The sequence below is a fragment of the Hippopotamus amphibius genome, chromosome 11 (genome assembly GCF_030028045.1).
Source record: "Hippopotamus amphibius kiboko isolate mHipAmp2 chromosome 11, mHipAmp2.hap2, whole genome shotgun sequence".
NCBI classification, from domain to species: Eukaryota; Metazoa; Chordata; class Mammalia; order Artiodactyla; family Hippopotamidae; genus Hippopotamus; species Hippopotamus amphibius.
The window spans coordinates 203,402-225,900 of NC_080196.1; the positions used below are offsets into that span (position 1 = coordinate 203,402).

At 56.0% G+C, this 22,499-nt stretch overlaps 1 protein-coding gene across 8 annotated transcripts in view; it reads left to right on the forward strand.

The window, feature by feature from the left end:
- DUSP22 (dual specificity phosphatase 22) overlaps positions 1 to 22,242 on the forward strand; it is a 63,846-nt gene extending 41,604 nt beyond the window's left edge. For 3 of the 8 annotated variants that reach the window (XM_057699150.1, XM_057699153.1, XM_057699148.1), the window contains exons 5-8: positions 2,417 to 2,491; positions 4,498 to 4,669; positions 5,093 to 5,165; positions 20,412 to 22,242. In XM_057699150.1, the coding sequence (XP_057555133.1) occupies positions 2,417 to 2,491; positions 4,498 to 4,669; positions 5,093 to 5,165; positions 20,412 to 20,560 (469 nt within the window). In that variant the 3' untranslated portion in view covers positions 20,561 to 22,242. The other 5 variants (XR_009048021.1, XR_009048019.1, XR_009048020.1 and 2 more) reach the window with 5 other exon arrangements.
- The last annotated feature ends 257 nt before the right edge of the window (positions 22,243 to 22,499 follow it).

Sequence of the window (22,499 nt, forward strand, 5' to 3'; positions counted from 1 at the left end):
TCTTATTCTGAGATGTGGCAAGACTGACCCTTGAACCCAGCACCACGCCGTATGTAGGACCTGCCTTAATCACGCATGTGGTTTAGGACATGCAGGTGTGAAAGGCAGACCGGAGACGTTCCCACCCTGGGGTTTAAGTAAAGAGGCTCAGTTGTCATCTTTGCCAAATGTTGGTGAGCTCCCCACGGCCAACAGGTCCCCAGGACACGTCCACCCAGCTGGAGTGGCCTTCGCAGCATGTTCTGGGGCCCTCCGTGTTCCTTCACGCGCTCAGGCTGTTGTCTCTCGTTTCCTGACTGGCTCTTCCTTTGCTGGGAGGGTGTTCTTCCCACCCATCTCATCTCAGATGCCGCTGTCCTGGACCACAGAGAGCCCCACAGAGGACGGGTGAGAGCACGGGCTGCAGGCGTGAAGAGGCCTCCTGGGAGCCCTTGCGTGCCTCAGTGTGGCCAGCCTAGGGCACAGAGGGGTGTGCCCTCGGCCACCAGCCTACAGTTGGGATGAGCCTGGGTTCTGGGCAAACTGCCCGGCCCTGAACCTGCCGTCAGCCTGCCCACCCTCTGGCCTGTGTGCGGGGGAAACCACAAGGCAAAGGGCAGACGGGCAGCGTGTAGCCACCCCTCGGCCACACGAGAGGCTCAGTGTTGTACTTGTCAGGTAGGTGGTGTTTGGCTGTGCATAGCGGAATATCTGATTGACAGTGTTTTAAGTTATAAAGGTATTGATTCACTTCACGACCTGCCCAAGAAGCCTGGGTGGTGGGAGGCTGCTCCAGGTCTGGGCAGCAGCTCTGGGAGGCCCCCTCCCACCCCGGAGGCCCATCGCCTGCGGTCCCAGTGTGGCTGACGCTGCTCTGGGCGCGAGCCCCATCGCATTCCCTGGCGGGAAGCCCGAGGCAGAGATGCCCTTCCTTCCGTCAGGAAGGGCCCCCGGCCCCCAGCCTCCCCTCTGCTTCTCTGTGGCTGGAGCTGGAGGGAAGATGGGACTCCCAGGGACTGGGAACTGCTGCCCGACAGCCTCGGGGTGCTGGAGGGGACCCCCTGGCCCCAACACGTCCCAGTCAGAAGACTCACCACTACCTCCACGTGCCAATTTCACCTGAGACAGGAGGGACGCACCCCACCCTGGACCCCTCTCCTGCTTGTGGCACGTTCCGGCAGCCTCGCCCCCAGGGCCACAGCCTCCACCCCTCCCTGCCCTGCTGCCTGGTCTCCGTGGCTTCTGCGTCACAGCCCTGTGCCAAAGATCACGGCACGGATCTTTCCTTGCCTGTTTTGTACCAAGTCGGTTTAGGGGAGAGTCACTTTGTGCCTCTGCACTGGGAGCATTTGTCCCTGGGACGGTCAGCAGAAGCACACCTAGCCCTGCTCTGTGGTCAGGCTTCAGGGGAGACTCTGGAGTCTGTGAGTGGGGCCCTGGCCCCTTCACGTGTGGTGGCATCAGGCCTTGTGAGTGGCGCCTGCCACTGGTTCCCTCTGCGATGGCTGCCTTCATCCAGCCGGGCACCGGCACTTAGGTTGCTGAGTTTCTTCTGCAGTTGGTACCTGGCTGAGTTTCTTTGCCCCACCTGAACGCCCCATTCTTACTAGATTCACGCGCCTGGCTTCCTTCATGAGATGGCAGACCCAGTGCGTGCGGCTGGGACCTACATTTTGTTCGTCTCTGAGTCTCTAGCAGCTTAGCAGAGTCCCTGCTAAATAGTCAGTTCTCAGTAGGTGTTGTGAATTTAGTCCACGGGCAGAGTCCACCCAAAGCCAGGAGACATGGAAAAGCACATACGCTGTAGCTCCCCTCGGAGCATTTGCACTTAACCCGCCTGCCCGTCTCGGACACACTGGCGCACAGAGCTGGGTGTGAACCAGGGGCAGGAGAAGGGGGGCGCATAAAAGCTGAGGGTCGGAAGAGAATGGTTTCATCGTCACGCAGGACTTCCGAGTGTGCAAAGCACGTTGGTGTATGTTTCCCCAGCCCAGCCTGTGAGACGTAGTTCCCACTTTCTAAGTGAGGTTAAGGGACGCTAGGTGACGTCCCCAAGGCCACACACCCAGTGAGGCAAAGCAGGACTGTGAGGGGTGAGCTGGCTTTAGGGCTCGAGGCGCCCGCGCTGTGTCACTGTGGAGGTCACCGTGCTGCCGAGCGTCCAGGGGCCCAGACTGACCGGGGGGCTGGTGGCAACAAGCCGGTGGCAGCTGTGCTTCAGGGATCCCTTGCAGAGACCTCGTGAAACGCCCAGCGGATGGGCCGGCCTCAGCGCGGCGGGTCGGCTTCAAAGCGGAGGCTGCCCCAGCCCCAGACGGTGACCGGGGTCTGGCGCTGTGGACTCAAGACCTTTTCAAGAAACCTCAGTGGATGTTTCTTTTCATCATATGTTGAGTAAAGTAGAGAGAGGTCACTTCTCTCTTTTTTCCTCCCCCAGGACAAGACATTTCAAAGAAAGTATTAAATTCATCCACGAGTGCCGTCTGCGGGGTGAGGGCTGCCTTGTTCACTGGTACGTGTGCCCCTGCCTGAGGACCACGGGGCGTGTTCCGCTCACCTCCCCCAAGCGTCCCACACACCCCACCTGGCCCCAGCTGTTTGTTAGCCATTATTTGTTTTTGCACAAAGAGAATCGTACATTTTTCCCCTCCTTTTCACTTAGGGTTTTCATTTTCTCAGTTAGGTGTCTGCAGGGACTGTCAGGGTCCCTGGACACAGAAACTGCTTCTCCAGCCTCCCTCTGACATCCCGTCAGAACATGGGCCCTGCTCACGGCCCATTCAAAACACTGTTCCTTGCCGGAGATTTCGATTGTGTATGTGGGTGTTGAGCGTTGCGTCACTGCCACACCAAAGTGACCATTTCTTCTCCGTTTACAGATTGGGCTTATCCTTTGCTTTAAAGGGAACTGGATAGACTCTTAGAATAAAGCGTTACCCGCCTGCATTCAGCTGCTCTCTGTAGCGTGTACACACACCTGCGTACTCTTGGCGCAGAGGAGGACGCGCTGAGGCTCGAACCCACGGCCCGCGTGCTGTGCCTGAACCGTGAGGCGCTCAGGGTGTGTGGGCCCCAGTTCATGGCTGCCAGTGCGCATACCAATGGCCTGGCCACTAGTGGTAACGTAAACTAGGACTCTTGATGGGGACACGTCTAGGAAGCCAGCAGCCGAAGTTCTGGAGCAGACGCCTGCTGCCCTTCAAGTACAGGCTCAACAAGCCCCCTCGCTCTTGAGCGAGGTTTGATCGGAGTTCCCCCAAAAGAGTTGCTGTTGCAGGGAGAGCTCTGCAGAGACGCAGCTGCTGTCTCGGGGAGCGTTGCTGCCCTGGCAGAGAGGATGAGGAGCCCAGTGGGTGGCACCAGGGGAGCCCCGCAGAGACTGCAGTTGGTTCTGAGGCCAGGAACCCGCGGTCGGGCAGCGGGCCCTGGAGAGTCTGCCTGCTTTAAAGACGTTGTTCTGAACTTTTATATGCTTGAAATAGTGTGAGTTTTCATTTTACTTTTAAAAAAGAGCAGGCTGCGTAATAAACGCAGAGTGCAGCTTTCATGACACTCACATTTGCTTCAGAGCTCTCTGCGGTGCAGCCAGGGCCGTGTCCGCGGGTCTGGGTGCTGTGCCTGGTGAGTTAGCCTCTGCCGGGTGCAGCCCAGAGAGTGTACTTTTTCTAAAGCTCTCTCAGTATTTGTGATACACAGCCCGAGGGAAGAACCATTACTTGAGAGTGGTTTTTACTATTATTATTATTTATATTTGAATGTGCACAGAGCTGATATTCTAGGAATTCATATTTCATACAGTTGTATTAATCTGAAGACAGGCATTTCTAAAAATGAGAAATTTGCTAAACTTCCCCATCGTAAACCGTTGCTGAGCACTCCAAGTCTGACGCAGCACAACCTCTCCGCGACCGCCTTAATTTGCATGTGCATTTGAAATCAGTCCCTCACTCGGCCTGCAAGCTGACCGTTATCCCTGCCGCGCGTCCCCGCCCCCAGCCCGCAGAGCACGCGGAGCGCGCCCACATGGGCGCTCTGCTTAGGTATGTGAGGGTCACAACCTATTTGGCAAGGGTCCTGTATTTAACGAGTTTCTGAAGTTATAGACTTGGCGCTTGTGTATCCAAGAAAGCCAGACTTTAAAGCCGGCAAGCCGTCTAAACAGCTACAGGTTGTCGCTGGGTTCACAGCTCAGATCCTGGCCCTCCAGACCCTGGATGCCCTTTAGTTGTGTGATCTGTCCAGGGAAACGGGGACTCTCTGAGGGGGAGCTCAGGAGCAGAGGAGAATCAGAAAATGAAGTGTCCAGAGCCACAGCCAGTAGAAAACCAATGAAGAAGGAGGCTACACAGGTAGAGAATGCCCAAGATGCCAGCGTTGTAAAGTGGAAAGAGCTGGTATGTTTCTGAGTAATTTCCTAGTCGTGTACCGGCTTGCTGTCCGCTCATAATCCAAGACAGGCTTCCTGAACGAGGCCTCAGAGTCCCCTGACCCCTGCGCACGTGGCTCTCCGCCCTGCAGCCTGGCGGGCGTCTCCAGGAGCGTGACTCTGGTGGTCGCGTACGTCATGACGGTCACCGACTTTGGCTGGGAAGACGCCCTGCACATGGTGCGCGCCGGGAGGTCCTGTGCCAACCCCAACCTGGGCTTCCAGAGGCAGCTGCAGGAGTTTGAGGAGCACCAGGTCCATCAGGTAACCATGCTCAGGGGCTGGAACATGTCTCCGTCCTTGTGTGCCCGCCTAGAACTGTGGAGGCTGGAAAGGACCCCTGGTCCAGGAACACCCCTTCAGCCCCTCTGCAGCATCACTGAGCCCTCATCCACTAGCCGCTGCGGTCATTCCCCTTTCCCAGCCTCCTCAGGCCCCACATTAGCTTCTGGTTCTCTGCCTTGGGGTCAAGTGCCATTTTCTCGGTCAGGCTTGCTTTCACATTCTCAGGCCAAACCCAGGAGGAAGTAGTCACTTCTCTAGCTTGACACTGGCCGGCCAGCCTCAGTGCCGGCTGTGCAATGCCGCTTGGTCCCCTGTTCGTAGGGGCAAACCTGCACCCTCAGGTAATAGGTAGGAGGCTGGGGGACGCGCTGCGAGACGTCCTGGTCTGTTTCACTTCTCCAGTTCCGCCAGTGGCTGAAGGAGGAGTATGGAGAGAGCCCTTTGCAGGATGCGGAAGAAGCCAGAAGCATTCTGGGTAAATATAAAGAGCAGGGACGCGCGGAGCCGCCTGGCGCCAGGCGCTGGGGTGGCCTCCCGGCCCCGCCTCCCCTGGCCTGTGACAGCTCCGCCACGGAGACCTAGCCGGGCCCTTGGCGCCCCTGCCTGAGGACTGGAAGGGGGTGTCCGGGTGGGTCCAGGCTCCTCCCGAGCCCCCACCAGCCCCCCACCCCCAGCTTCTGCGTCGCCCAGGTGCTGCTGCCTCTCACTCCCGTGGGCGAGCCCAGGTGTGTGTGCACACGCGTGTGTACGTGTGTGTGCGTGTGAGCTCTGAATGTGCATATGTGGGAAGCATCATGAAGCCCATGCTGCCAGGATTGGTCTCACTGCCTTTCCCCGCCCAAGATCCACTGGGAAGGCGTTTGGGGGTGACCTCGGAGACGCTGCTTGGCCAGAGCAGCCTGGGCTGTGAGCAGACAGCGAGGAGACTGCGGGGCGGTCGTGGGGGTGGCGGGAGCCCACTCTGCCTCCTGAGGGTGGCTCTGGGCCCCTGCCGCTCAAGGGAGCCCTGTCCGCCCTGCCCTCCGCGCCCTCCCTGCCTGCACCTGGCTCGCTTGGGGAGCACCCCAGATGCCCGCCCTTGGCTCCCGTCCAGCTGCCCTCCTCCCGGCCTCCTGCTGCCCTCACTCTGGGGGCCTCTTCGCAAGGCTTGCACGCACCTTTGGGGTTTGGGAAGAGAGGGCAGTTACTAGGCACTGTCACGGTTTGCATTTAAAAATACATTTAAAATGCCTGAGCACTTTTTAAGCACCTTTGTGTCTGCTGTGCATTTGAGATTTGATCTCAGCTACCTCATTAAACGGCTTTTGAAAAGGTGTTTTTCATTATTCCAATCAACTCCACCTCACGGTTGAAAGCATTTGGTCACAATTGCTTTTGAAGCCAAAGGGAAAAGGATCATATCATTGGGCCCCTTGGAGCTTCTGATTCGGGCCTTGGGAGCGCTTTGTGGTGGGTAAATCTGACGTCAGGCCAAGCCAGCTGGCCAGGCAAGACCTGCTGTCCGCGTTGTGGGTGCACCCCGCGCGCTGTGCAGGCCCTTAGTGCAGGCCTTGGTACCGCTGTGCGTGTTTACACACACAGAGCCCGTGTGAAGACACATCCTCGGCCTCTCCCTGAAACGCTGTTGCACCCAGTTTCTCTGAATTCCCCCAGAAAAGGGCCCCTGAATGAGAGCGGCCTTCCCTGCGTGTAGAGGGCGGGTCGCAGGTGAGCTCCCGGGGGCCTCCACACTTGTGCAGGCTCCAGGTGAGCAACGGAGAAAGGCAGGCGCAGCCGCGGGGCTCCCCACCTGCAGCCGAGACAGTTTGCTCCAAAGTAACTTTTCCTTAAACCAGAAAGAAATGTAAGTGTGTTAACAGAAGAAGTATTTAGGAATCAGCTTGAATGCTTAAGTGAGTGTCCAACGTGAACGCCTAGATGTATTCCTGTAACCTGAAATGTTGTCTTGATACCTGTCGCCCGTAACGGTCTTCTCCACAGCCACCCCTGGGATCCTGAAGTCCTGGGCCTTTCTCAGAAGACCGTAATGGACCTGAAATATTGCAGAGCCAGAGTTTAGTGCAGCCAAGAGGGAAAGCGACCAGAGTTCATCGTTAAGTGTCCAGGAGTGATTTGTGAACTTGCCTGCTTTCATTGTAAACAGTCGTGTGCAATCGTGTTGTTGCGTGTTGGGGACTGTGCGCCCTCTGTGGCGAGAGTGACTTTCACCTGAGTCCCAGCTGCCCCGTCTGGCGACCGTGTGGTGACTGCTGTCACCGGTCCGAGGGCCCTGCTGGGCACACCCTGCCCCTTGGGACGGTCCCCTGGGCCATTTCATCCAGGGGACCGTCGCCGCCAGCACAAGGGCGGCCATCCTTAGCGGGGGCGTGGGTCCCGCGTGCTTCTGCCCCGGGCGCCACGGGCGCGTCGGGAGGCTGCCCCTGGCGGTGACGCTGCTTTATTGTGAGGTCATGGTCTTTCTTTAGAAGGAGGTGTGGGAGACGTGAACTGGTCCCCCGCGTGAGCAGAGGGAACCCTGGGGGGCGCGTGGGGCTCTCCAGAGATGCCTGTGCGCCGTGTCCAGGGCCTTCTCCCGACTCTGCACTCAGCTCCAGTCTGAAGGACACGAAGCGGTGGGAAGAGCAATTTAAGCCAATTTCCCAGTGTTTTCTTGTCTAACTCCAGCTGGGGAAGAAGGAAATTTAACCCTTCACTTAAAGGAGAGGTTTGGCTGAACTAAAGGAGCGTAGGTACGTGGGTTCGTCGGCTGAAGGAGGCTCGACCTGTGTGTGTGCTGAGTCTCCAATGCCTGGACGCTCCTGGCGAGGGCTTGGCGCAGGACCCTTTGTGCCAGAGCAGCCCCGACAGGTGTGGGATGACAGGCATTAAAATGCTTTTTCTGACTCAACAGGACTGCCTGGGTGACGCACAGGTAACCCAGGTGTGGGTGCCAGGCCTCGAGGCCCTGCGGTGTCTCCCAGTGCCCACCAGCGAGGACGCGCCACCTGTGCAGCAGGTGTGAGAGAACAGCTTTAGGGAAGCAGGTGCTCTGGCGACGGCCCCAACCCTGTGGCCCCCCACCCTTCGTGGCACCGACAGTCACCGAGGAGTCGGTGCCCTGCGGGTCACAGATGTTCACCCCGACGCTTTATAAACCCACAGAGAAGGTGTTGTTTCATTCACTGGAGGCTCAGAGAGGCCAAGAAACACACTGAAAACTAAAAATGTGAGTGCTGCTTTGCCTGAACCTGCATCTTTTGATCCCAAATCGGTGGGCAGGGTGAGAGGGGGCGGAGAGCCCCGAGGTTCGCACTGGGAGGCTGGGGAGGCTCTGTCTGATGCCAGGGCCCCGGGAGAGCCGGCACCGCTGCCGAGTGCACGGCCGTCCGCGCCGAAGCCTCTTTGCCTGCTCCCCCAGTCTCTGGGGGGTTTGTTTGGGGCCATGGTGGGTGGTGGTCAATTCCCGTCCTCGCTGAAAGCACACGGACATTTCTGTTAGGATGGTATTGAACATGCTTCGATGTTACAGGCAGAGGCCCCTTTCCGTCCGAGACCAGACCAGGTGTTCAGGCCACGTGGACGTGAGGATGGTGAACCCCCCTGCTCTGAGGGCCTTGCCTTGCCAGAGCAGGGGTCATGGCCCTGGTAGTTCCCCTAGGCTGTCCTCTCTGTGATTTCCTTTGAACACAGGTCCGCCCAGCCTCGGTCTCAGAACCGTGGCCCACGGGGAGGAGACCTGCACCACCTGTCTTCGGTGCGGTCACCTGCTGGTGTGCTGGAGAAATGCTTGTTCATCGCAGCCGGCGCTCTGGGTCTCAGACGGGGTGCACAGACCCACCCTGGTTCTCAGGAAGACGGGCTTGGTGGGGTTGGCCGTTAGGAAAACTGGCAGTCACAGAGCAGGCCCTAAGCCCTGGTATAGGTGCTCCTGGTGCTGTGTGTGGGGAAGGGAACAGAGAGACCGTCCCAGCTTGGGTGAGGGCGGTCGTGTTCAGGAGGGCATCTCAGGGAAGGTGGTACCTAATCGGAGGCCTGAAGCATGAGTGCTGGAGTGGCTGGCCCCGTGGGTAGAGGGCAGTCCAGGCAGAGGCCCAGCACGTGTGCAGGAGCGGGCACCATCCCTTCGTGTGACTAGAGCGAGCACAGGGTGGGCAGCAGTGAGAGGTGCAGACAGAGCTGCAGAAACAGGCAAAGGCCCAGGCTGTCGCTGCCTGCGTGGTGCCTGCAGTACAGTACCTGGCCTGCTTCTTACACCAGCCCTGGAGCTGACCAAGATCAGAGGGCAGGCGCCCCGCAGCGTCCCTAGGTCTGGTCCCCAGGCGTGGGGCCTTGCAAGGGTGTGGACGCCATTCTGTGGACGCAAGGGGGCTTGTCAAACGTGCTGGGCGAGCAGGCACCATGGTGGGTGTGGGGGGAGAGCAGGGGTCCCTGTGGGGGCCGGTTGGGAAGCAGCTATCATGACCGTCCAGGTGATGGTCGACGGTGCCTGGAGCAGGGCTGTGGTGAGATGAGGGGCCGAGGAGGCGAAGGGCTCTGAGGGAGGTTGGGGAGGGAGAGGCCGGACCCCTGAGGGGCTCGCTTCCCCGGCGCTGGCTCTCTGTGTCAGGATCTTGCTGCGCTGAGCTGGGCTGTGGGCTCTGCCACGTCAAGGGTATACTGAAGGGGCTGCTGGCCCAAGGCGTCCACGGGGCTCGTCCCCTGCCGGGACCCAGCTTTGCACACGAGGTGCTCGAGTCTGTCCACAGACCCAGAAATGACTCCCAGGAACCAGACTTGTGACGGTTAATGTCCGACTCGGTTGTCCAATTTATTAATTTATTGTGAAAGATAAAACATTAGCCTTGTGAAGACTAATTTTATCCCCTAGCCAGACTGTCTTTCGTTATCAGATGTTTGGAAGCCAGCATGCTGTGCACCTTAGCTTACGCCGGGCTGTGTGTCAGTTTTGTCTCAGTAAAGCCGACCAGTGAAGGGAGTCAAGCACCTTCTAAGTCAGTCCTCGGGCATCGCCCTGCACTCCTGGACGGGGGCAGAGGCCTGGGGGTGGGGTGTTCCGAGGGGCGAGTCCCGGGAGGCGTGCTGTCGCCATGGCGCCCCGGAGCAGCTCTGCAGCCTCCAGTCTCCGAAGTCCCTGTCCCGGTCCTCGGCGGGCCGCCCTGATGCGTGCTCCCTCCGCCCGAGCTGGTTCTCTGACCGAACTCACATCTCTCAGAGCACCTTTGTTAACCTGGGCTTCTGCCTGGCGACTGGCTCCCACTGAGGGCTTTACTCTTTATGGGGTGCTGGTTCGGCCCAGTTTCCGTCTCAGCAGGGAACTTCTGGGGCTGCTTCCTGCTGCGGGTACGTGGAGTTAGTCTACAAAGCCCAGTGCCTGGCGTACATGCGTGTGCGTGCACTCAGCTGTGTTCTGCTGCTTTTAAGTTTTATCTCAGAGCACGCCGTAGCCTTCAGGGCAGCCCTGTGTGCAATGTCGAGGGGCCCGTTGGGCCCAGGCACCTTGGGCAGCAGAACCTGGGCTGCCCTGCACACACGGAGCTAGTCTTGAAAACGGGGAACACGCTGCGCCTCGAAGTCCTGTGATCCCACAGCAGGTGACCCCGCCCATCCTGACCCTGCGTTATTAATAATTTTATCAAGAATGTACTTTCAACACGCTTGTATTTATAGATGTACTTAACAAGAAATCACCAAGACTTCTGAAGGAAGTTCCTCTTCCCTTTCCTTTTTATTGCCCAGAGAAAGGGAGAAAAAAAAATGGCTTTGACTTGTCCCCGGAAGCTTGAGAATGTTCACTGTCCCTTCTGAGGCTTTCCTGGGGTCTCCTTAGGCCCCAGGCCCACCGGCTGTCAGGTGCTTGGATCTGGTGACCCTGGCCGTGTTTCATCGGGGCGCTCTGCGCTCCTGTTTCCTCCCCGCTGCAGCAAAGGGAGTGATTATTTCAGCCAGGATCAGAGTTCGCGTTCCCTCCTGCAGCCTGGGCTCCCCCGCCTTGACGCACGGCGGCAGGGCTGGCCGGGGCTCGCTGTCGGGGACGTGTCTCAGTCCACGGCTGAACACCTGCAAGTCTGCTGTCCGTCATGAGGAGTTAGCAGCTCGCAGTTCATTTTCCTGAAGCTCTTGGTTCAGTGGCGAGAGGGGGTGTGTAAAGGGCTCTGGCAGCCGGTGGCCGCACAGAGGCCGCCCTTTTTCTAATGCAGGTGGTGCAGCTGCGTCTCTGGGGATGGGCTCGGACCTGAGAACATCCTTTGTACCAAGGCCTGTTTAGGAAAACTAGATGGGGGGCTGGTTCTGGGGGGCGGGGACGATTCCCTCTAGTATCAGTAGTTTGGGACGGTGTTTGGAAGCAGTGCTGACCATGCCAAGTGCAGTGTGTGAGCTCGACCCAGGAAGGCCCGTCAGCTCATGGAGGTCGAGGCTCGGCACCCGCCGCTGACACTCTCACGATGAGCACGTGTGTGATGGGACCTCGACCTGTGTGGCCCTCCGGCCCCTGCCACCCGCAGAGTTTGCGCGCCCTCAGACATGGCCAGGCCGGCGCCAACAGGAACCGTGCCTTCTGGCACGTGAGCCTGCCTGTGAGTCGGCTCTGGGCTTCCCCAAGGCACTGATGAGAGCCTTTTTGGAAAATAAAAATCAAAAGGCCTCCACGTGTGCCCCCGAGAAATGTCACCTTCTGCTTTGGAAAGGGTGTGCCCTTCACAGCGACAGGCCACGGGCTTCCTCAAAAGGGCATCCAGAGAGGCCCGTCCTGCCTGTGCCGGGTGTTCCGTTCCCCTTGGTGTGTGTGAGGCACGCCGATGCGGGCACAGGAGCAGCAGGGAGGTGTGAGATCAGGGCATCTCAGGTGTGCTGCACAGTGGGCCCTTCCTGCCCGGGACCCCCGGTCCCGTGGCACAGGGGCTCCTCCTGCATCGTCCACTGCTGGGAGCTCCATGCTGTGGGTCCCCGTGCACAGCTGGGGCAGAGGTGGTGCCGAGCAGAGAGAGCAAGGCCGAGGCCTGGACCCGTGACCAGGTGGCCTCCAGAGGTCCGCTGTGACCCCAATTCCCTGGAACACCTGGGGAGGCCCCCGAGGAGGCAGCCCACTCCGTGGGGGAGTGAGCAGGGCTGGATGGTGCCCTGTCTGGTGGACCAGAGGTGTGGCCAGAGCCCACCTTGCAGCTGCCCTGGGTGACCCTGTATAGTCTAGGAAGCCCCCCTGCCCGAGTCTGGAGGGCAAGACCGTCGGCCTCTGGGTGGTCCACAGTCGCTGAGCACTTAATGTGTGATGTTTCCCTGAAATCACATCCTCTCGACCGTCTGGTCACAACTGCTTTGCTATTATCTCTGATTTTCAGATGAAGAAACTCTAGAAATTCTAAAGAACTCGAGTGTTGCCTAGTCTCAGGACAGAAAGTGGCCGAGTGAGGCCTGGAGTCCAAGCAGCCTGACCCTGCTGCGCGAAGGTCACCACTCCCTTCTAAAGGGCAGCATCCCTGGGGGGCAAGGGCCGACAGGAGAGGCATCCAGGCCCAGGCGGCAGTTCTCTCCTGAGGTCGGGGCCCCTCGGGAGGTGGAGGAGGAGCACGGGGAGGCACAGGGGAAAGCCCTTTCTTTCCTCTTTCCACCAAAGCCCCTCGCGTGGACTCTGTGTCCACCACACGTGCCTCCACCGGGCCTTCCTGACGCAGCCCGGAGTGGCGGGCAGAGGCCTGGGGCCCCGGGAGGCCCTTTGCAGGAACAGGGACTCGGCTCGGGGTGGGGGAGGGGAGGGTACTGGGGGGCAGCACCCGGAGCAGGAGGCCTCCTGTCCTTGAAGGGCAGCGGCTCACACGCTGAGGGCCCAGAACCGTGTGTGCGCCGCAGGCCCGGGGATTTGCTGTCACTCAGCTCAGGTGCCTCAGGAGCGACCCCTCCAGCACAGCGGCGGGCACGCAGCGGGGGCCTCCTCCACCCTTGGAGCTGAGGGCAGGGCTGCAAGTGGTACCGGACAGCTGGGGGAGGGAAGAAGCTCCCCGCGTCCTGTCCGGTCCCGACCCCCCAGACCTGCAGGGAAGCCGGCCGGCAGGGCCTTCTGCTCGCTGTGGGCCAGACTCCTTCCTACAGGCAGCCCTGGTCCTCAGCATGGGTGGGGCGGAGACACCGAGCTAGGAAGAGGAAGCACCCCTGGCATCCAAGGAGTATGAGTGTCCGCGGCTGGTGCTCAAAGTGGGTCTGAGAGGGGAGCCTGGGTTCTCCTACACGCTCTGCCCCAGAAGCGTGCTGCGGGGAGCGTGGCCTGTTCCTCAGCACCCTCATCTCTGAAAACCATCCCGGAAGCGTCCCCGCCTGCCAGTGCCCCTCGTGTCCCGCGACCTGTTCTTTCCCGTGGCCCATCTGGAGGAGTGACTCTCCAAGGGAAGGCCCGCAGGGTCAGGTGGCATCTGACATCCGCTATGAACTCTGCCCCCTCCCCGCCCCGTGAAGGGCCCTGTGACCCGCGTGCGGCTGCCCAGCGTGCAGACCGCGTGGGGTTGGGGGGGGAGATAGCCTCGGCGGCGCTGCCCTCAGAGGCTTCTTAATCGAGCTGCGCACAGGAGGCCGTCACTCTGGAATGTCCTGTGAGCAAATGCTGAGCGTAGAAGCACAAATGCAGGCCAAGATGGCCCTGCAGTGGCGGGTGTGCTGGCTGGGTTCGGAGGCCGTGGGGGAAGAGGCAAGAACACGCTGGGCGGAGGGCGGCGTGGGGGTGGGCACAGCCCGGTGCACTTGGACGTGGGACCTGCAGGGGCATCGGGGGGGGGGCCTGGCCACGACCAGAGGGCAGGATGGGCTGGAGCGGGGAGAAGAGCTGTGAGGAGGGGCAGGCGGCCCCGCCTGACGGGGCGCCCACGGGACCTTCCCGGAGACAGTCCACCAGGCGAGGGGACTGACACAGGTGGGCCGCCAGCACCTTGCAGCGGTGGGGGGGTACTGGTTTGGGTTCCCCAGAGACAGAGTCAGGTGCCAAAGGTGATTGGTGGGAGGGGGAGGAGGCTGGCGGGGCAGAGGGGCCAACAGGCCGCTGGGGGGTGGGGGGCGGGTGCCCCAGAAGAGTGGCAGCCTGGCCACTGCCGAGGGTCACCAGGTGCTGAGGGGTGACCCTGCAGAGGTACTTCTGCACAAAGCGTGTCCCCAGCGGGGCCGCGGAGTGCTCCACCCGACCTCCAGACTCCAGCGCCGGAGCTTCCGCAGCGTGCTCCCTGGGTACCCCTGGCGACCTGAAGTCCCCTCCCCGCCCCCAGGTGCAGCAGCAGGACTTGGGGGACTTCTGCCCCTCCTTACAGCAGGCCCACCAGGGGTGCAGGACCCCGCCGCTCCCAGTGCAGGACAGGAGGAGACACACTGGCTACAGAGCATTTATTACAAATAATTTCCAGTAATAAACAACTCAAAGTTGATCTGTCTTTTATTACCACTAAGAGCCTCCCCCCAAATTTCTTTGGTTGATCCAAGTCTAAATAACGGCTGTGTCTGCTATAGAGTCTTAATAACGTGTCAGCTTCAGACGTGGGTGTTTTTATTACATAGCCTTTAATTAACAGTGTTTTCTACACAAAAGTGAATGCAGAGAACTCCCAGTTAACAGGCAGCCCCGGCACGGAGGGAGTCAGTGAGTCTTAGTTCTGTCTTTGTCGGTAAATTCGGAAAGACTTGGAATCTGAGTCCCACGGGGGCACTTTGGCCTCCAGCCGGCAGGGTAGATTTGAAATAACCTAGGGCAGCCCCTGTGTGACCACCTGAACATTTACTCGCCTTTACAATTTAAGGCCTGGAGAGATATTTGAAAGTCGCCAGAACTGGTCCCAAAGAAGCACAGACTTGCTATTTGCAGACTTTGATGGGAGATGGGTTTTCTGTGCGTCTCTCCCAACCTTACCCTTTTAACACTTTTCCTGTTTGTGTTGCTGTATCTGCTGCTTAACATGAAAGAAAATTTTCAAAATTAAAATCAACAGAAATGGTCTGTGATCAATGAGTGAAGACAGATTGACAAATCTGACGTAAAGAGAAGTTCGGTTTTGACACAGTCGTTGACAAGTTTGCAAGAGTTAAGGCTTTAAAACAATTGTAATTATTCATTAATGCGACAGACCAACATGTACGTAAATATATATTTCCCCATTTTTCAAAACATACTTGAAATAGTACTGAAAGGTATTAGTCCATGACTTTTTCTTCTTTTTACTGTGATATTTGCTTTATTTTTGTTCTCATTTATTTATTGGCATGCTAAAAAGGATAGCATTCAATAAGAACATTTTTACAACAGGCATTTCTTTTCTGTCCCATATTCTTTTTTGCTTAATTCTGTGACCATTACTGGCTGTCACACCGAGGACCCTGGTGTCACATATGCTGCGTGGACCTGTGCTCACAAGGTCTCCAGGAAACACTGAGGCCCTGAAGCCCGCTGGTTTTACTGCAGCCTGTGTGCATGGGTGCCCCGAACCCATTCTAATTTGCGTTTTTCATTTTTCCTGATACTCGAGACTTGGCCAATCTGTTTCCTTTTCATTCTCTGTAGAGGCACAAGTGAAAAGATAATGAAAATTCTCTGACTTTTCACGTGTTCGTTTTTTCTGGTCCTTTTTTCCAGTAACTGTTGTTACTTTTGAGGACCCTGGATGAGAAAGCTGCTCTGTTTCCTGTGCTGTGTTCTCCTGTGAGTGTCCCTTCCTTTAAGAGGCTCACATACGAAAATCTATGTTTCACAAGAGGTAAACAGAGGCTGAAGTGTCCCCTCTCTCCCATCAGTGTGTCTTTAAATTGCCATCTCTCCTAGTGCATCTCAGAGACTCAGATATATAATAATTCTGTGTACATACAGCTTATTAAGACTGTCTCCCCTATTGCAAAAATCACAGCGGACCTGTTTGTTGAGGGACCTCACTTAAGCGTTTGTGAGATGTTGATGAACCCCAGTTGTAAAGCAAGCCCTTCCTCTGTGCCAAAAATCACCAAGTGCATTTCTTCCTTTTTTTTACTGAAGTTTAGTTGATTTACAATATTGTGTTAGTTTCAAGTGTACAACAAAGTGACTCAGTTTTACATACTTTTTCAGATTATTTTCCATTGTAAGTTATTACAAGATACTGAGTAGAGTTCCCTGTGCTGCACAGTAAATCCTTGTCGCTCACCAAGTGCATTTCTAAGGTGGGGGTATCAGCCTCAGCCAGTGGGCCCTCAGCCTCTTGGGGGCAGGGCCTGGCGCACAGCAGGTGCTTGAGTCCTGTGGTCACAGCTCCCTGGGGCCTTGCTCCGGTCAGGCGGTCCTGACCCCCCAGGCCAGCGAGCGCGGCGCAGGGCCCCCCAGAGGCCCCGGCTCCTGCCCTCCTCGCTCCCCAGGCCCTAGGGCAGGTCTGCACTCTCCCTGCTGGCTCCTCCCAAGTGTGTACTGTGGGACCACATCTTCACTTTCGGGCTCGAGAGAGGGTGGGCTGAGCCATCTGACGGGAGACAGGAGGCCCTCCGTGCTCACCGAGTCCTGCCCACCCACCCACTGAAATACAGAAACGTTTTCAGAAATGTGCTCAGGACCTCGTTTGCCCTGATACAATTAGCGCCTTGGAAACTAAGAATCTGAGCACACCGTGGACAGGACCCGGTTCAGCCCACCTGGAACTTCATAACCTCCCCTGTGTGCTGACATCCTTTGTTTCTGAGCCTTGCTTTAAAAAATAAATGCACAAAAGTCAAATGTTTTGGGAACTGAATCTTAGCCTCTTAAACTTGGTTTTTATCAAGGCCTCACCACGGGCACCCTACTCTTGTTTTATTTTGCTTCGTAAGCTGAAAACATAATTCTGCTGCCATGTTTATTTCCTTTTCCTGTATTTAGGTCAACCAGTCAGAACCATTGGTGGCCCCGCTGTGCCCACAGCCCTGGGCCAGCGCCCGCCCAGCCGAGCCCACATGTCCGCCAGAGGGCACGTCTGCCTCTGGGTGCGGAGGAAAGGCCCGTCCCAGGGTCTCCTCTGTGGCTCCCTTGTGCCCAGCCAGAGCCCAGCCACGCTCTCCTGGCTTCAGCTACCTTCTCGCGGCTTGGATTTTTAAACATACTTACATATTTCTTACCACGGTGTTGACCTTATTCTTGTCACCTTTCACTCCAGTCCATGCACTTGCTATCTGATAGCCTTGTTCTGCTCCCTGGATTTCTTCATTCACTGCCTTTCTCACAGTTTACATTCATTTCTCAGAAGAGTTTGACGCTGATGGTTTGCTGTGAAACCAGCTCTGGACAAAGTTCACGGTACCAGTTGAAACAGTTGCTTAAAGCCACTTTTCTTCTCTCTAGAGAAGCACAGCTTCTGGTCCTGGAACTGCACACCTCTCCAGAAAAGACGTGAGCCGACGTCAGGCGCCCAGAGCACCGCGCTGTAAGCGAGGCTGCTGGCAGCGAGGCCTCCGTGCAGACTCCTGACCGGACCTGAAGTGCCCTGCCAAGTTACAGTATCCAGGCATCTCTGTTCTATTTTACCACTCCTTTCCTTCAGGCTTCGCAGGGAAAAGTCCAGACTCTCTAGATTTTCTGTCCAACAGCTTCTTCCTGAGATTATGAAAATTTGATTTCCCCCCCAGAATGAAAGCAGTCTACAATGGCATTCAGAAAATTACTTTTATCTGGTCTGTCCGCTAGTGCTTCATGAAGTGTTTCCATGTAGGGAGCACCTTCACGTGCTCAGTCCATTTTCCCCACAAAGTTGTGGAATCGCCAACAGCCGTGCTCAGCTGCTAAGTAGCAGAACCAAGCCTGGAACTCAAGTCCAGCTCATAGTCTTTGCTCTACACCACGTTGGAACCGGTGAACAGCGAGCTCTCTGTGGGAGCACAACCACGATAACCCGCCAAGACAATTTAGAAACAGAGGTCGAGGCAGCATCACCACGTGACACCGTCAGGCCCGACGGACTGATTTATGAATTAATAAAGTGGAATTGAATTGCAGAAGAGGCCACAGTTACCTGGTCCGTGAGAGACCAGATCATGTCTCCACATGATAAATTTACGCAGGGAAGGGTCTTTCCTCGAGGACTGTGGATCTCAAATCGTCTCGAGGTTTGCGGACTTGAGTTGGTTGAGTCTGAGATCCGCTAAAGAGGTCTAGACGAAGCCAGTGGGAGGCATCTCGCTTAGAAGGGCGGCAGGCAGAGACGGTGTCTGTCTGGGAGGCACCTGTTGGGTGAGAACCAAGTCAAAGATGCAGAAAATGAGCCGGAGGCAGAAGCTGCCCGGGAGAGGTGGCAGGGCTGGCAGCCCAAGAGCCGAGCGGACAGAGGAGGGACGTTGGCCCGGGTTGGGGTGGACTGTCCCGGAGCAGTGCCCTGCGGTCCTGGGCACCTGCCAGGCCGAGCGAGGGGGTGCTGCTAGCTGCGCTGCGCGGGTCGGCACCGGGTCACATGTTCTCACAGACGCGACTCTGGACCAGTGAGAGCTGCTCCATGCAACACCAAATCATCAGGTGTACCTTAATATATCTTTGAGACCATAGAGTCGGTCTCCTCTTGTCTGGAATTGTTTTGCCCCAAAATAAAAAATAAAAAATAAAAAAGCTCTCAAGTCCATGGAAAAGAATTGACTTTTTCAAAAGAAAATTTGAGTAGGAAAGGAAACAATGGGGCCATTGAAAAGTAGTCATAACAACCATTCTGAAAAGTCGGTGAGTAAATATTTTAATAGATGAGATTAAGTACAGTGGTGAATACATCTCTTGCTGTCTTAGCTAGAATAAACCTAATCGAGCTGTTGAATCAGTAACCCCACCCTTCCACTTTGGTTTCTATGAGTTTAAAACTCAAAGCTGAGAAAGCAAGGAACCATCACGCAATTTGGAAGCAAAAGACACCTTGGCACTTTGGAAAACAGCCTAACTGGCACCACTTGGGGGGGGTGAGGGTTTTGCCCCAGCCACGTGCACCCGGCTCTGATCGTGGCACTTGACAGCTGCCAATGTACGGAAAGAAAACTTTCGAAATGACTTCTGAAGCTTGTATTCATGTATTTGTCAGAAAGAGGGAGGCAGAAACCTTCGGATCTTCTCTAGCGCTGGCGGCTGTTCCTCATTTCCGTGTTTTAGGAGGTGTTTATGTGTAACGTGTCTGTTGCCTGGACCCTGCTCAGCAAAGCCTTGCTGTAGACTTGTGCCCATTTCACAGAATGTGCAGGAGACAACACTGTCTTTTAGTGCCTGTTGTCATCGCTGATCAGCAGAAATCAAAGAGAATGTTCTACACGACATTTTCTAGGAAATGGGTGGGATTTAATCGAGCAGACCAGCACGCTTCCTGCCCTCGGCCCAGTGCAGAAGCTGGACCTAATCAGAACCATTTATCACTCAGTTATCTTTCCTGGGACGCTGGCAGGCGTCACGAGGTGACCCGCCTTCCAGCAGCCTCACCCATCGGGGCCAGGGTGAGTTCTCCCGTCCTCAGTTTACTGGGCCTTAAACGAGGGCCAGAATTTCTCAGAATCTCCGTGTTTTATAACATATCAGGTGTAGAGTCATTGAAAGAGAAAAGTCTGTTTTGTGCCTGTGGCCTTCGGGGGAGATTTCCATTGTGGAAATGGTCTCTTCGGAGCCCCCACAGCTTGCAGCTAAAGTAGGTGGGGGGTGAGTTTACCACCAACACCTTCCTTTACCCAAACCTTTGCCAGAATGGGGACTTGGGATAACGTACCCACTCCTCGCTTTTCTTAGGTCCCCTGGAGCTGAAGGTTCTAGAAATTTCAAGTGCTGCCTGGCCTAGGGCTGTGTGCGTATCGGGCCAAGTGGGTATCCATCCCTTGACCAGGGGTAGCTCCCCTGCCCCAGACAGGTTACGAACGCCTGGAAGTGACCAGGCCTCCAGGTAAGAGAGACTGTTCCACGCCTCCGAGAAGACACGTGCTGTCCCATTTACAATAAAAGAGGCCCCAGAATCTCTTTGAATAGACGTTTATTTTAACTGTGGCGGAGGTCAGAGTCGGCCGTGGGGGATTCTGGGGGGTTTCAAGCCTTTTTCCCCTTTGCACTTCACGTCACACTAGGCATGCTCCATCATGAATTATTTCACATGCTAACAGAGGACGTAGAAGGTCTCACGGGGCAGACCCCGCTGATCGCCTGTCTTCTTCCTGGCCAGGTTGGACATGGGTGGCCATGCGTACACACTGTTTTCCATAGAAGGACACACACCAGCACTGACTACACAGCCCGCTGAGCTGCATCAGGTGCTAACAGATGGTGCAGCTGTTCGACGGGCAAAAACACCTCGGGCTTGCTCTAACGGTCATCGGGTCAGCAGAACGTGGGGGTCTGACCTCTGCTTGGGGGGCCGTGCCTGGAGTCACAGGACGTTGCTGGGATCAGCTGGACCCCTGTTTTGACCCCTCCTTCTGCAATATGTTTACCCTCCTACTGTTTTTTTCATGTTTTTTTTTAAAAATCAGCTTTATTGAGGTCAAATTTGTATACTATAAAATTCACCCGTCTAAGCGTCCAATTCAGTGAGGTTAAGAACACCGACCGAGTGCTGCAGCTGTCACCGTACACCAGATGCAGGACTCGTCGCCCCCCAGCACCCCTCATGCCCACCGACACCCACGGGTACGTGTTCTTTCTCTATAGAACTGCCTTGCAGGGTATTTCATAAACATGGGGCCACGCAGCGTGTGGTCTGTGGGTCTGGCATCCTTCCTAGCGTGAGGTTTCTGAGCGTCCTCCACGGTAGAGCATGTGTGGTGTTTCTTTTTTATCGCACAGCCTGGTTGTTCTCGCTGGACTTGAGCTTCTGCGCGGGGCCCGCCTGTAGGACGTCCGAAGGTGTCGCAGTTGTCACACGGGGCGGGAGCTGCTCCTGGCGCCCGGCGGAGAGGCCAGCGGTGCTGCTGAGCACGCCCCACGAGGAGTGACGTCCCCAGACGCCGGCGGCGCTGGAGCCGAGGTCCCCTGTGCTGGCTTCTCGAAAGCCTCTCTCATCCTCGGGGACACGTCTACAGCCAAGTGGTGCCTGGCAGGCGTCTCCCCTTCGATTGTACGACGTGGCATTGGATCGGGGTCCTGTTCGTCTAATTTACACATGTGTTTAACATATAAACTCATTTGGGAAACTGATAATTCTTTTTACCATTTGGGGAAGTTTTGGAATTTCCTCAAATATTATTCGGTGGATCGCCTTTCTCTTGCCACCAGAGAGAAAGGTGAGGAAACAAACGTGTACAATTCTTGTTTCCTGGTTGAGATCTCAGTATAACTTGGTTTTGGAAATTGAGCAGCAGAAAAGGAGCAAATGGTGTGGCTTGTACAGCCTAAGTTCCAGGAGTTGCAGGAATCATTGGGAGGGTTATAATAAAGAAACTTAATAAAAGGCATTAAGTTCATTGAGCAACAAATTGCACCATAATTTTTGTGGCATAGGGTCCAAAGGTACGTACTCTGGTTATATTTTTCCACTTCAGCTCCAAAGTTTTGAATCTACTATGTTATTCTTAACATTAACGAATAAATTTTACACGGGGCAGGGGTTAAAGGAAACAGAGCCAAGAAAAACAAAACTAAGGAAGTTCTTATCACCCAGCAAAAACCCTTCTTGGGAAAAGGAAGAAATCAGCCAGAATTTAGTTATTTTGTTTTATCTGAGACCAGGGACCTCTGATTGCTTGGTTTTTCCTCTGGTTGAGGTGCCAAGAGGTAGAATTCTGTCTCTTGGTTCTTCTGAGCTTTGTTCAATGATGAGTAAGAAACACACAGTCCTCTGGCGCTCAGTAACACGAGAGGAGAGTGCAGTGCTGCGGGTCTGGTAAACCACCCTCTGCAGGGCTTCCTCTGGGAATTTGGCAACTAAATGGTGCGTTTCAGTTGCCCTGGGTGACTTCACTCCAACCACCCTTGTGCCCCAGGAAAGGGGGGTGGGGAGCGGGGCAGGGCAGAGCGGGGTCTCCTGGCGGCCCTCCTGCACGCGGCCTCTGCGTCGCCTCTGTGTCTCATCAGTACCTCCTGCTGCGTGAATAGTGACCCGTGTCAGGAGCACGTGGGGACAGAAAACTGAGGGTAAAATGCACACATATATGCGCACGTGTGTACACACAGGCACCCGCGTGTGCAGTATATGCGTGTACAGCCTTATGTGTACACATGACACACAACACGTGTGCACAGCACACGCGCACACGCGCATCCCTCAGGGTGACTGTAAGCACTTTGTAGACATGTATTCACCACTGCCAGATAGTTATTTTGTGTCCGTGTTACAACTGGGGACGCTTAGGCTCAGAGAGGTTGAACACTTTGATCAGGGCCACACAGCGCATAAGTGGTAGAGATTAGAACAAAGTTTTCTCTAAATCCAGATTCCCAAGAGGGAAGCAGAACAAAAGAAGATCTGGCTTTTAAAAGGCTGTAACCCCAACATAAAAATACCAGTGGTTGTGGGGGTAGAGGGAGATGACTAGGCAGAGCACAGAGACGCTGAAAACACTGCCTATGATATTACAGTGTGGGTGCGTGTCACCATACGTGTGTCCAAACCCACAGGATACGGAGCACCAAGCGTGGGCCCCGCCCGATGTGAACTGGGCGTCCATGCGGGCTCACCCACGGCAACACCTGCATCGTCTGGCGGGGACGCTAATAGCAGGGGAGGTTGTGTGTGTGTGTGTGTTGGGGCAGTGGCAGGGGCACCTGGGAAACCTCTGTACCTTCTCTCAACTTCGTTGTGAACCTAAAACTGCTCTGAAGAAAAGAAAGTCTATAAAAAAATGATATAACTCCACACGTGTTCCAGCTCAGTTGTTTCAACACCCTTTATAGAAGATCCAACTTGGTTGGCCAAGAGCCTGGATTTGCAGCTCT